Genomic DNA, 18,463 nt, shown 5'->3' with positions numbered 1-18,463 from the left:
GTTGCTACCAATTGATGAACTTAAATGCAGAACAGCCATTTCATTCATCTGTAATAATATACAAGTAAGCCTCGTACTTTTTTCAAAACACACTCGTTTAACTGTAATATCCGCCGTTGGTAGTATAACTATAAGAGGGGTTTTCCTATCCTATTGCACTCTTACCTTATGTGCTTCAAGTGTTAATATCTAGTATATAATAGAGGAATCGGTAACAGTAGCAGCAGCAACACCAACACCAAAACCAATTGGTTACTCTTGAGGAAGATCATATCAAATAAATAGAATTTTCATATTTAGATCAATGTAAATGGTTGCAATCCCCTTTAACTATCCTGTGTTCGGAGCCTCTGTGTCGATATATAACCGGTCCTCTGCTCCCCTTGAGTGAGTTAAATCTGGCGAAAAGATATACAATGATACAATATATGAAATTCCCATTCTGATTAGGGTCGATTCACTATACGCCCTGCCTCTTGATCAAATTTACTCTGCTAGGAAAAAAACCTGTTTTGTTATAGAAAATGAGGAGAGGAGTTAATTATGAATGGTAAATACGACTCATAATTGCAGGCTCAGCGTATTCCAGATGGTTCACTGTTTCTGTTTGCCTGGGGGCAACGAAAATCGCCTAGGGTTAAGGGTTTTGCAAAACGAAATTTTACAGCTACCAGGGAACTTTTCAAATGGCCGAAATTAAACGGACAGATTTCTCAAGTACCGCTATAAAGTTGTAATACAAATTGCAACTGTTTCTCGTCGTAAAAATTCTTTATTATTTTTATTGGGTTATTATTTTTATAGGAGGATTTCTTTAAATGTACACACTGTTTATTAACTACGTTGTTTTTATTAAATGGACTCAATTTAACATTTAGAAAATCGTCTTATCCTCCAAAAATATATTCCTCGTTTAAACATGGCAGCTATTGACGCAACGCAATTACACAATAGTTTACGTATGGGATGTTTGTAGTGAGGTATGTTCTTCGAGTCTTCTTAACGAGCTTTACGTACTTCCGTGAAGTCGTACGATAGTACAATGATTAATGAGATAATAATCTTACTTTTCTTAGCTACCGAATTCCTGCTGTCAGGACGCTTCGCAATAACGACGCCATATTACGTTATCTATAACATTGCGATGGGTTAGTTAGCTGCGGCGGGGCAAAGCTTGCTTACTGTTCTTAGCACCGTATTTTATAAGATGAAAATAAATAGAAAATCACTGACGAAGATGAATCTATAGCGTCACAACTATATTATACATATATATATATATATATATATCTTACAGATATTATTGCTCAAAAGCGGCAATGTATTTTATTGGTGTTACAGTGGAGTTCTTCTATCACCTACGTTCTAACATAATAACTATTATTCAGTGTATATGGTTATTTTATGTACGACAATGCCATTCGGCAAGGTGTTGATAGGAACACAAAGAGCCGACGGAAACGACCTGAAACGTCCTACACGATAGCTGTGTGCTCCTAAAATGAGGTCGTAGTCAATTTTTGTCCATGGAAAAAAAAAACAGTATAACGTATATTTGTGTTATAGGAACAATTCGTTTCTTCACTTCCGTCCCGTAGTCCGTAGAATGGCTTGACGATTTAAAACACTAGAATAGCACGAAGCGCGAGTATTTGCATGTTTGTTACCGCCAACACAAACTATCTGATCTTGCTATACTCTATCGATCTACTGATGCTAGAACACAGACATACATAATCAGAAGATTGGCTCAGACGCAACTCCCACTTAAAATAATTGTTTCTGAAAGAGGTTGTTATGATGGGTTATTCATTTCTATTCGGGTTTACTTTATCTCGTGTAGCAACACAGGTAAATATAACTTCTCGGATACTGGCAACTTCGATTAGGTTGTTTTCATACAAGTCTAGCTAGCTTTTTACTAGCCCCTACCGCCGCCCTTACCATAGGTAGAATATTCAATCTATATTATTATGATTATATAGCTATTAAGCATTGTCTGTGCATAGCGGGCTTAGGTGCTGCCCTTTCGCGTACGCTCTTCAGGCTACCCTTATGAATGAAATCTCTCTGGCATTGGCGAAAGGAAGGCCATAAATATAATGACAATAATAAATGATAAATTATAGTACTACTATATTTAGAATTACTCATAATAACTGAGCCAGAAATTGAATGGAATTACGATCACAAAAGCGGACAAAGAAAATTAAATCGTAACAACTAAAGCTGCTCGTTGTTTATTTGCTAATAAAATTATTTGAAATTATTTCCTCGTAACATTTCGACGGTAAGGGTTTGCTGTCCCATTAAAACTTGCTAAATTCATCCTAACATTATAGTTGTGTCCTGTTATTTGTGTTCTCAGTTGAGCAGGCGCACTCCAGCCCTTCGTAGAATATAATACTATACAAATTGCGTCCCATTATGCTCTTTGGGAGAGTCATAGCACTTCTGTACACGTGTTTACACACGTACTTGCTCGAAAACACCGGAATTACGCTACCGCGTGCATTTCGGTTAATGCAGCTTTTTTTTTTCACCAAACTAACTTGTTTGCGCAAAATCAATCTAGAAAATAACAAAAATCTCTATTATACTATACTAGGATGTCTTCGTTAGGCTTTCTATTTGAAATAATAATAATAATATAATAATAATAATAATAATAATAATATTTCTACATGGTATTCCCTTATATAGTTCCATCCCGCCAAACGTCAAGTTAGTGACACTAGGCAAGTCAGGGCTGTCTGCTTTGTTATTCACACAGCTACGATCTCTTCTTCCTTTGGTACCTGAGGGATGTCCGATTTCGAGTTCATCAACATCGTGGTTGCTTTATCGGCATTTCGGTTTCGCTTCATAAGGACTCGGGCCTTTGGTTATGATCTTCGCAACGTCAGATCGTCCCTGCAGTCAACAGCAGTAACGAAGAGACTGCTCCAAGCCATGCCGACGGCGCCAGAGGCGAGGCATAACATTTCAGGCTCTGCTGGTAAGCTGTTTCGTCCGAATCGATCGCGTTAACCAGATCCAGTTCCTCGACGGGTCGACATTCTTCCGGAGAGCAAAGCTCTTCACAGGCCGGACATACGATGTGTGACGTGTGTAGCCATGCATCTTCATCGACAATTCGAACATAGGACTTCTGCCCATTGTAGAGACAACGAATGGACGCATTTGAGCTTAGAATTATCTCAAGTAGGCCATCATGACAACGATACTGAAACAAGACGCCAGTTAATTAAAATTCACTTTTATCAAAATAACAGCCTTGCCGAATGCATCGTAAAAAGACGACGCGATATTAAAAGCAGTATAGTAGCAGGATTAGCTGTTCGATATGTATACCGTTTTACGTAAAATATCATTATTGTCTACCATATTTGCTATTTTTCAAACATACGTACTATCATCTGTATAATGAGAAGACTAGAACTGGTTGGACTAACATTACAAAAATAGAGGCTCGCATAACGCGCCCAAAACTCTGAAAAATGATTTGGGTCATAAAAGGAAGACAGAGAAGAAAGACACACTGAGTAATACTTAGTAATACTTGATGGAACATCTCATCTGCAAACACCTCCAGAAGTATAATTGCACACCCTTTCATTTTCTAAAGTGGCGCTCCAACGGAACAAGATAATACATAGGAGTTTGAATAGAACCAGCTGTTTATAGAGACGGATGTATATTTTTTGAACCCTTAATAACAAGGGATCTGAAAAAATAAATATGAGTGAAAACTGGATTAGGTTACCGCTCGGGTCACTCAAGCCGAGCTCAAGCAGTTTACTATGCCTTGGTATATGGGATCGCGGCAGAGCGACATGGCAGATAATACTGTGTCAGGGTTAGAAGGCGCAGGGAAAAGTCATAGTCCCGAGCATGGAACTGGTTCGTCTGAGGAGACGGCAAAGCGGACCAGGCTGATCCCGGCCTGATAGTCCCGAGGCACCACTCATTCCTGTCTTTCAGTCTGTAGCACTGTTGAATGAAGATTTCGTCCGATTCGTAGTGAAACGTCAAAAAGGTATTAAGATTTAAGGAATGAGTCCAGCCGGCAGGGCTGAGTCCCATACTCGGTCCTCGTATGATAGATATTATATCCGGGTGATGCTGGTCGTACGTGAATCTTTTTAAATTTAATCCTCTAAAAAAAATCAGCGAGAACGCTGGGTAGCGGGAGCAATGGTATAATCCGGCTAAGCAGATGCACGTAAGCCCTAGTTCAAAGTTTTCGTCAGGGTTGTTTAAAGGTTGGTCAAATACGAAAATGTATGCAGCCGAGATACACGTAGGAGTTGTACTCATTTTAAAACAGGTCATTTGTTCTAAAACAGTATCCTGTATGCACTGGCATAGAGTAACGATTTGTGCCTTTAGAAATGTGTGAATCAGTAAATTTCATAGGTGTATGACATTCTGTCGTAACTGAGTATAAAGCAGTGCGTATTTTCTGTTTACCTGTCAGTGTGATGAGTTTCGCTTAGAGGAGAATGTTTTCTGTTAAGCCTTCGCGTTGGATGGAAGCGGCTTTATGCCTTTTCCGGGGCAGTTTTAAAGTTCAGTTTCATCTAAGCCAGTATAAAGCTCCGTACGATGTTAACATCAAATAAAAAGAAAAGACTAGAAGACAGACTATTGAAATAATTTTTTGGGCCACTCGAGTCCGTTACTTGGTAATATAACGTTGTTGATAGAATACGTGACCATCTGGCACGAGCGTATCCGTTAGATGGATCAAGGAAAAATAGACTTCTTTTAATTAATCATCCTGTAGGCACGTATCACGCACTGATACACTTTTACAAACAACAAACTATAAGGCTTCTAATTACTGCCCCTGTTATGTTACTGCTCAGCAAAAAGACCTACTGGTTTGCCGCGTTCTTTTAGCCGTTCCTCCACCTTTCCCGCAAGCAAAGCTTCTGCCTTTGTCTATTAGCGGCCGGTCGCTTTTATACCTTATTCTGGACGTATTAAACTTGGACGGATCAAGCCTGTTTTCCTTGCCACTACAGTGCTTTATGCTGTACCTATTTTTACTGTCGTTACTGCTAAACATAATGATAATCATCCATCGTTACGCTGGCCTGTACCCTATACATTCTTATCTTCATTGTTTCCTTTCTGTTCTTTACTTACCTGATAACATGCAGAGCCCCAACTTTGCCAGTGTCGGACTTGCTCACATGTCGATTCTTTCCAGCGTCCGGTGTCGAAGCAAGCTGAATGTTGGCCATATCGTTCGAGGGCAAAATTTTTACCCCTATCTGGCTGATTAGTCTCATACGAACAATCGCTGTTCCGACCCGAATTCTGCCAAGTGAACTCCTGTAATGGGCAAATTATCGTTCTGTCGTACAGGTAGAGTCCAAAACCCCTGTGGCAAACAATTTGACCTTGTCTATTTCTAAAGCACTGACACGCTTGTCCAAAGGTTTCTTGCTAATGCGGACCATAGACAAAACCGTTTCGTCCTTACTTCGCATATAATATGTACGCAAATTTTCTTGCGCATAGAAATTTCTAAATGAGGTACGTCAAGGTAAGTTAACGGAATGAAATTACCCTAAGTTATGAGAATCAACATAGAAGCTTCAGTTTTTACAAAGTCTTCGGACTAAAGTTTCACTTAGATTAAAAGAAAGCGAAGGACAGCTTTTAGTAGAAAGGCAACAGGGAAGTTGGAGACGAACGAATTCACCCAAACTTTTACTTCCACACCGACACATTTGCGAAAGTTGAACGTGTTATCCTTCTACTATTAGGGTAGCACAATGTTCAACAGTACCAGCAGCTATAATTGAGAGTGTCTGTTAGTTGACATCCATATATAAAAAAAAAAATTAGCTAATTCAAGGCCCTCAATAGAAAAAGACAACTATGATGTGTGTGTATTTTTTTTGTTTTGCATTTAAGCACAAAACATTCGCCAGCCAAAAACAACTCTTAACTTAACTACGAATCTACAAAGGATCACTTGCCTGAACAAAAGGGCAATAATCAGCAAGTGCGACGGAACCACCAAAACTTGCCGCGTAATCGCCACCGATTCCATCGATCTGCTCAAAAAATCGATATTCTTTCGGAAGAGGCTGTAAATACAGAATCAATAAACATTGAAACGAAAAATTCATGAATGGCACTAAAAGCTGCGGGAGTATGATTAAGCTTAAATTGTGGACTTTGCTTATTCGAGGGATAAGCTTTCCGAGGAAGGCTAGGTTCGATTTTCGCAACCAGTTAGATTGACGAGGCAAAAAAGCGCTGTCGGAATTACATTTCGAAACCTCGATCATGCCGGACAACAACAAAACTTTGCTAAGTGCTAGTATATTTTTAATAGCGACATCCTCAAAAGGCTTTTTAGACGTTCTCTAAGCATCTTCATTTTACCTAGGTGGATCCGATTTCTGCCCATGTGCGGACCCGAAGCAAAGACCAACCTTTGTCAAGTAATGAACGAGATTACAGAGCGCGACAGCGCTTCGGGTAGCTGTACATGTTGTACGTAGTGGATTTCTTTTAACAGAATCACAATAGGGCGCAGGGCTTTGGCCCTGCAAACGGCGCAATCTCATCCACTCGTAACAGGACATGTTGGTAAAATTGCAGCCAAGATTCCGACCCCATTGAAGCGGATCATAACCGGAAGACGCCCAATACCTGTAAAAACACCAATAACAAAAAATGTGGTCATTTACTTTATTCCGATTTTCACTTTCTCTTTCTCATTAAAATGTCCTCTTTTTTTGAACCTGAACCGCTGTCCGAATTTACTTTATGTGTGAAGTTTTATGGCCTTATAATAAAAAGACAGCAGGATAGAGTATGGGCACTCATAAAAAAATAGCAGACGTTACCAGCTCTTGTGAAGTGACATTGAATTCTGTTTGAGATGGTGATTTTCAAGCGTTTGAAGGCTAGTGCTAGGTTCATTGTCGTCTCTAGGAAATCTATCGCAGAGCGTGATGAAACAGTTAATGTATTGATTTACATACTTTCCGCTTGTGCACAGTATTGTTCTGTGATGTGCAAAAATTAGTGATAATCTCTGAACTATACCATCCGGTGTCTTCCATCAATGCAAAGGTTATGCGTGAATAGGCCGGGTTCTGTGTGTTGGTGCCAGTCATAGCTTCATTTTCAAACAATCGCTTTTCCCAGTGCGTCAAACGTGTTCCATCGTCCCCCTGGTCTTCAAGTTCAGCGCCTGAAAAATACAACGTCAAACGGTGGGACACTTGTTCTTACAGAGGCGTGGCTGCCCGCTAATTTTAAGGAGACGTAGTGGTCTAAATTCGGTCCCGGTCGTAGAAACATTTCGTGTCGTGCTTGGGACTAGCTAGGCCTGACAGCTCAAGTACCGGACATCAAACACGGAAAACAAAAAAGTAAGCTTCAAATAAAAACTATTTCTCCTCCTAGTTTTTTTTTTTCGCAGAGACTCATCAATCTTAGGAAAGCACCAGCCTTCATATAATTTGTAACTTAAACGTTTTATCTAGATGCCTACATAATACTGGTTTCTAAGCTGCCTGCTTGTCACTTACTCCTGGCAGCTTAGCAGATATCTTCCTTTAGCTTTAACTGCAGATACGTACACTAAAAACAGTAAAACTCTAATTTTATACTTTATGAAAAGATAAGGCTATTTTCCTGTCAGATCCACGTTCTTTTCATATTTTTATCCTTGTCTTATAAGCAACGGCATGTTAGTAAGGAGTTACACCGGATCTGTGGTATTTGGACGATGGCATTCATATGTCATCGAGAATTACGACTCTGAGATTGACACTTTGTTAACTTTGGCAGCCCCTTTGGCATTAGTTGGCCACTCTCACTGAATGCAGCTGACTGTTGCATGCTGTAGTTGAGAAGTTCGACCAAACACGGCTCCCCTTCAACTATTTTTGAACTTAAAGGTTTCTTAATTGAAACTTAGGTTTAGCCACAGGTAGCAAACTTTTCAGAGTAACTTCTATCAAGTGGTGCCGTTCGACTGGGTGCTCGTGTAAAATGGCTGAACTGGTTAGTTCCTTTGGAAAGGAGTGTTGAAGCGGTGTCGGATGTTTACAGATCTCCATATTTCTAGTCACTCGAATGTCTCGAACAACTTCGTATACGAATTCTGGCGTGAGGAAATAAGTACAATACGTGTACATGTAAGATCAGAAAAATATTACTATGTTTTCCTAGTTGTTAGGACCAGACAAATATTTGGTTTTGCTACCTGTTACAAGGAACGATCAAGAATAGATGAAAAAAGGGGAACCCCTCTGGCTCGGATAATTATCGTTGGCCTACACGTTGTCTTTTCTTCGTACTTACCTATGAGATCAGAGCAACGGAAGTGCTCTCTAACTGCTTGTTGCACCCGTGGGGTAACGACGTAGTAGCGTTTCTTTGTTAAGAGACCAGCTGTTGTCAACCAGGGCATGTCAACGCTACGCACAATTCGATCATTCCATCGGTGAACCATTAACCTATTATTCAGCAATTGTAAAAAACGTACGCATCTATTTTATATTGTGTGATAGTGCTACCTATCAGGTTTTGACGTTGATGTATGGTATGCAATTCCGGGCAATTTCGACCGAGGATTCGGCACGAGTAGTCAGACGTTTTTTTTAACAATTTACCACATTTTATTTACAAACGAAGACTACAGAACTGAATGCAGCACCATATGAATGGCACCACGACAACCCTTCGCACTAATCTTTACCACTCTATGCGCAAAAGCTCTTTAACCGTACCAAACCAAGCGTAATTCCGTTATGAAACGTGTTGTGATTTTGTCCTAAGATCGGGTTCTGCCCGACTTAACTAATTTTTTGTCCAATTTCCTTTGCCAGATAACTATACATGCAACCTACACGAATACAAGCTGACCTTGTACCATGTAACCTTCGGCGTCGTAGAACTGTGGCACCTTTATTCAATTGTTTCCAGCCCACTTGAGTGTTTCTTTTTAATTAATCTCATCGGTGTAATAGTGAGTGTACAAAACACCCCGATAGATGTAGAGCAACAGATAACTACGGCGTCTCTGCAGGGTTGAGTTATCGACGCGTTTTGGTGGATCTGCTTGGAGAACACCAGATTTAGCCAAATCCTTCAGAAACAGGCATGGCCTTCTTTTATCGTCCACAGATGCGAACTAAAAACGATCGGTCTCATTGTTGAATCAACAAACAGATCAGATTTTGGGCTAAGCTGAGCCCTCTGAGCGCCGATATCTTCATAGGCACTGCCTGTATTGATGTAGGCAGCCATTCCAAGCGGGCTTTTGTACATGAGGGCGTACCTGTTGAACTTCACTTCCCACATATACAGCTTGGTCAAAATTAAATTGGTAAAGTACTTTCGTATAGGTTGCATTATAGGAAAAAACAAGCGATATGTTACATCAGACCAGACTCTACGCACTGAATACGAATTGGCTTCAACTGCATACTTTCCTCTTGATTTGTAAGGCAATATATTTGATGCTTGGTGCATAGAACTGCGTGTTTTTGCAAGCTAAGCTTGGAGAGCCTTTCTACTAGATTGCATATATTGTGTCCGATGATTTTGTGAGCGATTAACAATTAAGAGAGGAAGACTGTGGGTCATCTGGTTTTGTTGTACATTTTTTGCTATAAACACTACTATTTTGCCGTCAATTAGTACAGCAACATCTATGACAGGTACATAGAAAGTTGTTGTTACTATTATTTTGTTAGAAAGAGTGTCAAGATCAATTTGTTGCTGTTAAACTTACTCCTCGTCAATATCCGGCCGTCCGGTAGCCGTAATTCGTTCACTGAGTGGTTTGCCGTCATCATCTCGAAAGAACGCGAACAAGCTTACGGAAAAGCCCAACGCATGAAGCACCTGGAAAGCAACCCAACAATTACTGGAATAACCAAACGTGGATCAAGATGGACGTGGTTCCTTGATGACATGGCCAAAAATGATTTCAGTTATCGATGCTGTGTACCGCTTTATTTCGCATTAACTATGAAACGCAAATGAAACATGGACGCGTTCAAATTCTAGTTACAACGTGAAAAGAGGCCAAAATGGAAGCTGAATGAACAGTACATTTCGATAGAAGTAAAATCAGGAACTATGAGAATACCTGCCACTTCTGCAACCTTACCGCAGGAAAAAGTCCCAATAAGAAAAGTAGGCTCGAATCGCTGTACGGATGTATTTATAGTAATTTATAGAATGGGCAACAGCAGTACGCAGGACAAACAACTATTAGAGAAACATTGAAATATTACACTTGAACACAGTATGCAACGCGGGAATCCCGATCTGTCGAAATGAGGAAACTTACCTCGTGTTTTACAGTAGATAAAAGCGTACGAATATGCTGTTCGTCAGGAAGTAGCGTTGAAGGACAGAGGTTAGCGTGTCCGGCAATCGGACGGTCGAAGTCCGTTTCCTGCTGACAGTGAACTGCGTATGCGATTGTTTCCCCCTGAAAACAAAATAGTTAAACATTTTAATTACTAGAATCGGTCATGGCAAACTAGTAACTAATATATTCAAGGAAAGTAAGTTAAAGACCGATTCAAGAGGAACTTATTGGGTAGCTAAATGCTACATAAGTAGAATTTTTCAATTAATAAGTAATGGATACCATGGTTAGCTGGTGCCAAAAATAATCTGTAAATTAAAATATTAAATTAGAACAAAAGAAGTGTTTTGTTGCTTTTGTTGTTGACTGATAAGAGAGACGCCAAAGCCATATGCATCCGAGAAATTTGCCGACCCAACTATTATCGTGGCTTTCCTTTATAAGCATACTTTTCCGGAAAAAACAGAACATACTCAAGGAACAGCGTCTACAAACTTGACGCAAAAACACTTGTTTCGAAGTGCGTCAAACGCAATGAAGACGAAACTGTGAACGGAGTAAACCGTAAATGAAAACTACTCCCGCTCGCGTCGCATCAAATAATGATTCAAACGCTATGTGAGAAACGCAATTTAGATACAGAACACTAAATTTAGGCAAGCACCGTGGCATATGACTGCTACTAAAAACATACCAACGTTAGGAAAATTTGACTTTATTTCTATGTGAAATAGTAAACAAACAAAAAATCAACAATAAAAGTAGACAATTAGTTTTTACATCAAGGCCATCATATTTAGATTTTACGTTAATCTGAACTCACGTAATATCCTGCTCAACTCTAGGATATTTTTGAAGCGCATAAGGTCTAATACAGGTTACAAACCCATTAGAACAGCATACGTATATTGACGACGTATATATGGGACGCGATCAGGAATGTGAACATCTGTTCTATGACGGCATAGTATATTATATATTAAAATCAACAATATAAATATAGCAGTCTGTGGCATAAAATAGGTAGAGCCAGTTTCTCTATATATCATAAAACCCAAATATATCTAATACAAAGCATGTATACTTGTTAATGTAACTTCATTTAGCAAGTTCGTTAACAATACTCTCGCATAAAGGACTTCAGTCCATTAGACTGTTTCTGCCGTTCAGGCCATCGTGAAACTTGCATTCAGTGTCCTAAAATTATGCTCCCGCAGTAGCCTATTAATAATAGTCATTCGTAGAAGGCTTTCTAGTGATATTATTCTAGGTACTTCTACCCGGAAAATACGACCCAATCATTAGGGCTCCAGCTATTTGACAAGCTATTTAGCTTGTCAAATAGCTGGAAATAGCTAAGTACATAGAGATACGGAAAATAGCAATGACAAGCTTCGGATGATCAGACATTACGCTGTAGCATCATTTACACAGTAATTTATAGGCGTGATCGAATGGGAAATCCAGCCCACGACGAAGGGACTACCATATGTGTGTGAGACGGTGGGTGGCCTTCGGATGCGGTCGATAAAAAACAATTAGCCTGTTTAACTAAGGAACTTGGTAAACGTCATTATGAAGATTGCAATGATTTATTGGGTTATCTCGTTGGCAAACGAGTGAGGATTTCAACTTAGGCAATGTTATTTGTTGTTACTGAGCAGGGCCAAGAATAAAAAAAGAAATATATGCTTTATTTTGTTAGGGAACTATTTTACAACCTTCCGGAATCAGGATGATCCCATTAGTGTTTTTTTAACAACTCTAAAAACACCTTGCGGTCACATCACACCTGAGTATGCGCGTACGCAGAGATCTGGGTCACTTGGGAAATTTCTACCGACTGGACCGAGTTGGGGCAAGTTCAACAATAGCGAAGCCAATGTTATTTGACAAGTTTCATACGAACTACGAGTGACGAATCTCAAAGTTACAATTGTATGAGCTGCGGATCAGGCGATTTTGTCTTGCCTTTTTTCAACTAATTTTATAGAGGAACCCCTCGGTGGGAAGGTAGAGGAACAAGCGATAGCACAGCATAACGCGAAGTAAATGCCACTCAGTAATTAATTTGGTTATCGATTACGTTTTACGTTGGATGTAGGGCATTAGTACTAAAAAATTCAACGACAGCGAACCGAGTTAAGTAAACGCTAGGTAACCATTGGGCCTCGGAAGGCAGGGCTTCAGACAACACCCAAACGACACGCTGAGGCTTAAAAGGGGCCTGTTTTAAGTCATGATTTGCACCTTATCTGTGCACACTCAGTTTAAGGTTCGTATGGCCTTGTGCTCGAGTATAGGCCTAACGCTCTTCCGCGCGTCAAGCGGTACCCTTCTAAGCTAAACATAGGCGATTAGCGACGGCTACAGAGGGCTGAAAATACTCTGGTGACAAGCTGGACTCTGAAGAGAGACCTCAAGGCCTTTACGGTACGTTGCGCGCTATGCAAATAAAATCGTGTTTGTTGCTTTAATATATTGGGTTCATAGACAGCTGCAAAAAGACACCGCAGCGAAATAGCTGAGCGCCCTGTGCTAACTATGGGCTAACCGTGGCTCCGAAGATTTACGGGAAATAAGCGTGTGCTCTTTCAACGCTGAACGAACGAGATCATGGCTCTCATTTGAAACACTAGCTTCTAACACCATGGACGAAAGAAATCCACAGGACCAATGCTTACATATGAAACTAACAGCATCATAAGACTATATTATGATGAAATTGCCATAAGATAAACATAACATAGGGAGTATTCTTCGCGCAAAGAATGCTCTTTACTCTTTTGAGTATCAATAATTATTTATAACTATTTTGGTAAGATAAAATGTAAATATCTTTAAAAAAAAAAACAAATATTATACTCCATACGCAAGTTCATAGACATGCCTTCAAACAACGATAGATAAAATAGTATAGACGTGCATATGTGCGCCATATAATAAACAAATACTGAACGTTGCAATAAATTAGGTCGAACTTACTGACAGTGTCATGATCCCTAGAGATGATTGCGCTAGAGTGATATCTTTTATTTGATATATTCTAACGATCCGTCCATTCCTATCCTAGTCGGAACACTGAGTGGCCTATGAGAGCCAGCATCATCTATTTCCGACAAAAAACAATTCCGCCATATCTATATGAATAGAATAAATCTAAGAGGGTTATTCTATTTATGAATTGAGGAAATGTTCCGTAAAAGCAGGAATCTAGATGAATATGGTGTTTCTTTTGCGACTCGGCCTCGACTATTTCCTCTATTTGGACTTAACTCGCTTAACCCATAAAAATGGAAAGTAGACCGCATCATGAATGAATCAGACATTTTGATAGGACTTTCACCTTTGTTAGAACGCCGCTTCATGGACCCTCGTACTAGTCCGGTCCGAACATTGAGGAGCGTTCCCGAGCTGGAACCGTGTTACAAGCTACGGTACACATAAGCTATGGGATAAGTGATCTAATTCGTATCGAATTCAGAAACACTGCAATTCGAAAGTAATTTTCATATAGGAAAAGCGAAATACAGAGACTCCAACAGTTGTTTAACGTGACTGAATTGGGCCCGGTCAACCAGACACAGATACAGATCCATCCGTACTTGCATTCGTGTCATACAATGAAGAATAGAAGATTGGGCGTTGACTGTAGCAGTTGACTCGTAACGTTCTTTCAGTCTTCAAATTAAAAGACAACGCGTTTAAGCAAACCTGTATCGTAAATAAGCAACTATTGTACAAATAGTGATGCATTTTTATTTGAGATCCGGTGTGGCTATCGATATAGCTGAGTAAAAAATTGTGCATAGGTTAGGCAAGTTGCCAAATCTAGCAGTTATTCGTATGCAGTCTATCTAGTTCCATGTATGCACTTACGAGTCATCTGCCATTCTGCTACTATCCTACCTGAGTGCATTTTTCACCTTCGATTGCGGATACATACAGAACGAAATCCGCATCTGGTACACCCTTTTGTACGGTTACATTCCGCGCGGCCTCGTTCGTCGCTTCGTCGGGAAGAACTTGACAGTTCAAACCCGAGAAGTTACATACGCGGCAAGGCTGTAACACAAACACATCTTTCCGTTATGATCATGATTTGCCAGTGACTGGTTTAACATACGTTGCACAACCCACTTTTAAGAATTCCCATATTTAGTTCCCCTAGATAGATCCCCTAGTAGTATTAGTCTTTTCGACACTATTTTAACTCTGTACTATTTGCGTGCTTCTCGTTGTCCTGTTTATCCTTTACTACGGCACAAAACTTGCACTCCTAGTTAATTTCGAATCTTCCTCTCTTATGCGCGCTTGCCGTTTATACATAATCATAGGCTGAGAAATATACTTGCGTTCCTACTAGGTACTACATATTGTGCCCACTGCCGCATATTGACGAAGACTTTATTAAAGTTGCTTGGACGTTTCATATGTCAGAAATTGAAACTTAGGCCCTTCTTCTAATGCCGTAAACTTTGGCCTATGAAGTTTAAACTACTTGGGGCATGATTTGTTAAAGATGCCACGCACTAACTTGAAGAATATAGCCCTATGAAATACGGAACGGGACAAGGCTCTCTTGATAATTAGAAAGTCCTTATTTTATATTTTTACTATGAATGCACACTAAATATATGTGCATGCTGCATTTCTACACAATTAATCTCTCCGAAGAGATTTATCCCACTATGCATACTAGTAACTTTATCAACCCTAACAAAAAGCTTAGCGTACTTATGTTCACAATCGAGCGATCTGATTTATAAATTCAGTAAATCTCTACATTGTAGAGCCTTCTAGCACTTTAGTCGTCGACCTGTAGAAAACTATAGCCATGAGATAACTAAACATCCTTTCCTTATCTCATTGCCGATATTCACTAGATTCGTACAATAAAGTGCTATGAAACACGACGCCTTACGAAGACAATGGCCACATTAAGCATTTTAAGCGAGTGTTCCCTATTGGTTTTCAGCGCTATTCAACGCCTGCCTTCAGCAAGGTATAAGAGGATTCCCGAAACTTCAAACGAACACATCAGTTTTTATGTTAAAAGGCAAACGATACCCCGTAAAACCATGGCCAAGGAAAATAATTAATAAAACAGGGTGCATTCGCCAGTTGCTTCCTAGTTCGCTGAAGCGATAGTTTGTTTCCCTTCTAGAGAGGCTTGAAGTCCTGGGTGAGCAGTACGAATTCAAACTAAAAATGGACGACGGTTGCGCCACTGAGCTGCTATTGGAGGAAAGGACAATAACATAGATTAACTTTGCGCTAACCTTTAAAACATTACTTCTTAGCTTTAAAACAGCGTTCAAGTCGCGAGCATCGGTTCTAGATAGGGTACTCAGAGAAGCCATCCCCACGGAGATTCTAAGCTCACTTAATGCCGTACTGCAAAAAAAACCTTGTCGTATCGATAATACCGAGATGTAAGCAAATCTTGATTTTTGACTGTGGAATTACTTAGAAATAGATTATCATACTGAAGAAATTTCATCTGATTTTCGCCGTTAAATGAATTTCTGACCAGAATAAAAGGGCGGCATTTGTTCATGAAGTCGATTCTTCATGCACAGCACATCGCACCTTTTAGGCAAAGCAGGCTTCATCCCCGGTAGGTTACAACGACGCGGACCTGATATGTGATATGCATTAGCCTGAAGGTAACTACAAAGAAGACGGCAGTATTGAAATGCAGACGAGCATGACGCTCAGCGACCAACCCTTAGCTAAGGCGAAAGCATGAAACAGGCTTGCGCACCCTTTTTACTCATCTCGGAGGCCTTCGATCAGTTACAGCTTCCTTTACCAAACCCGAAGCGGAATGGATGCAAGATGCTTTAGAGGCATGAACTGCGATATTATTTCTAAATACGTTGGACCTCTACACATTTATCTGCCATCTGGAGATCTAGGGGGGGACACACTTCCGTAAAAGACCTATCAACGCCACTAAAGCGAAACGCCCTTCGGAACTTTATGCAGTAGTGTGTAATAGATATGTTTTTTGGTAGGATCGCTCTTTTTTATGAATGATTTCCGAAAGCTGCTTGGCTTTGAGGAGTTGCAGCGGTGTGAAGGAGTGATTGGCGAGCAGGAGGACAAAATAGTGTAAGCAACGGTCAACAACAGCTGGAAGGATTTTTGCTAAGAAAAGAATCTCTATGTAGTTTCCAACGCCTGGTTTTTCGTGTCTAGCAATACGCTCAAACAACAATGCTCGACTCTTTACGGTCGCCACATCGGCACGTTACCTAATCTATTGAACATAGCCAGATCTATAGTAGTTTTGTGTCCGGCAGAGCTCATACTTTGAACTGTTGTACAGAAGTACAGGCCTAAAGGCTCACTCATTATAAGTGCATAAAGAAACAGGCTTGGCCGTCGGGTGCCAAAAATGGCGAGAGAACATGCAATTAAATTCCTCTACCCCATAATGTCGTCACTATCATGATTCCCTTCAAATTTAGTGACAATAAAAAATAATATTACGTAGATAATTAGTGAAGTAATAACGCTCAATTATTAGCAAGTGAGACTGAGGGAGATTTTCTATCTTAGAAACTCAATAAATAGTATCAATTAATAGAGAAGTTAAACTTGTAATGTTGATGAGCAAAGCGTGGTAGGATTGTTTTTTTCTTAAACTTAATAACAAACAGACTATATAGATTTTTCTTTTGAAAATAATTTGATCAACGGCTGTGTTACAATTGTGCTATCAAGCAACGAAAAAACTTCTGTTGTCTGATTGGTTTTCCTACCTATGAAAAACCGTTCTTCCAGAACACAGTTAGCACACAGTCGGCCATATAACTTCCGGTAATATCTCTGTCACACTTATTAATGATCAATATGCAGGTAAGTTAATCTGTGATTTTATAAGAAGTTGCTCTAGATTCAACTTCGCCGATATTCATCTGAGAAGGGAACGGTATATCAGATCATTGGGGTGACCGAAACAGAATCCGTTATTTTTTCTCACTACCCAGAAACTTTGAATAATCAAATTTATAAAATATCCTTCTTTAATAGTGCATTCTAAATTTCACTGTCTTTTCAAAGCCATGGATGTGTCAGCGAGTATAAGTTAAAAGGCTTCTTACTGATGAGTATATTCAACGGTATAAGGAATGAGATTCCTGATCGAGTCGTTGACAATGAGCGACCGGCTTGTAAATCGGATGAGTAATGTGGCTTTTATTTACGGGATACTGCCTTTTCTATTGTAGTCGTTGTTTTTTCGATACCTGTCAACAAATATAGCTTGCATCAGCAAAGCCGGTGCTACAAGTGGAATTTAATACGGTAACATTCCTGCGTATATGCGAGCCGTATACGAATTCGCTCACCCCCAAATGTTCGGCGGGTACCGGAACTTCCCCACACAGGCTGACGGCTTCACAGCGCTCCCGGCAGAACGGTGTTGGATCCCCTTGTACGAAGAACACTTTATCTTCTGGACAGCGTCTGAAACGAATTAGGATTGAAATTGCATATATTTTTATTTATCAGCATTTGATCGTAACCATAATACTACTAATACCAATAATGAAATAAAATTACCGTCAGTATCGAAACATTATTTATCGAACGCAAACAGATGTCGGTATAAGTGATTGTATATTAAATACTGAGTAATTGCGAATACAGGGTTATTACGATTGGATTGAATCAGCCCACCTAGTTCTCGTCGCCTCGCGCTTTTCCAATGAGCCGCAGCAAAATCAATGCAGCTTAACTTAATTAGATGTAAAAGGAAACAAGCGTACAAACTCCCATACAGGATTCACTCCTGTTGAGGCGGTGCGCGCGTACGAAGCATACTTCCGAATATCAACATGCTACTCAGACGAATCTTTACATACATACAGGCTATATTTGGTTGTTTATAGAACTCTAGGCAATATTTGAGTTGCTGCTGGTTTATCCAATCCAACAAAGGCGGGTAAGACAAACTTCATTAGCATGACGGATCTAGTTTGCTGCGATAAGCTTCAAAACGTATTTTAATGATCCAGTTACTAAGGGCGTGTATTCAAAATCGGACGTCTTTAGGTATTTTGAGTACCTATAAAAACCGATAGCTGG

The 18,463-nt window shown here is 39.9% G+C and overlaps 1 protein-coding gene across 3 annotated transcripts in view; it reads right to left on the bottom strand.

The window, feature by feature from the left end:
* Positions 1-750: 750 nt before the first annotated feature.
* Positions 751-18,463, bottom strand: part of Invadolysin (leishmanolysin-like peptidase, invadolysin) — a 73,321-nt gene continuing 55,608 nt past the window's right edge. For all 3 annotated transcript variants that reach the window (XM_022842825.2, XM_022842827.2, XM_086970685.1), the window contains 10 exons: positions 17,725-17,842; positions 14,276-14,431; positions 10,343-10,486; positions 9,779-9,891; positions 8,344-8,498; positions 7,078-7,225; positions 6,459-6,678; positions 5,997-6,107; positions 5,155-5,343; positions 751-3,226 (listed from right to left, as the gene is read on the bottom strand). In XM_022842825.2, coding sequence (XP_022698560.1) covers positions 2,903-3,226; positions 5,155-5,343; positions 5,997-6,107; positions 6,459-6,678; positions 7,078-7,225; positions 8,344-8,498; positions 9,779-9,891; positions 10,343-10,486; positions 14,276-14,431; positions 17,725-17,842 — 1,678 coding nt within the window. In that variant the 3' untranslated portion in view covers positions 751-2,902. The remainder of the gene's footprint in view (positions 3,227-5,154; positions 5,344-5,996; positions 6,108-6,458; positions 6,679-7,077; positions 7,226-8,343; positions 8,499-9,778; positions 9,892-10,342; positions 10,487-14,275; positions 14,432-17,724; positions 17,843-18,463) is intronic.

This window comes from Varroa jacobsoni, unplaced genomic scaffold, assembly GCF_002532875.2.
Source record: "Varroa jacobsoni isolate VJ856 unplaced genomic scaffold, vjacob_1.0 scaffold_1019, whole genome shotgun sequence".
NCBI lineage: Eukaryota > Metazoa > Arthropoda > Arachnida > Mesostigmata > Varroidae > Varroa > Varroa jacobsoni.
Note: the sequence above shows the minus strand (reverse complement) of the source record. Positions and strands in the feature narration are given on the sequence as shown.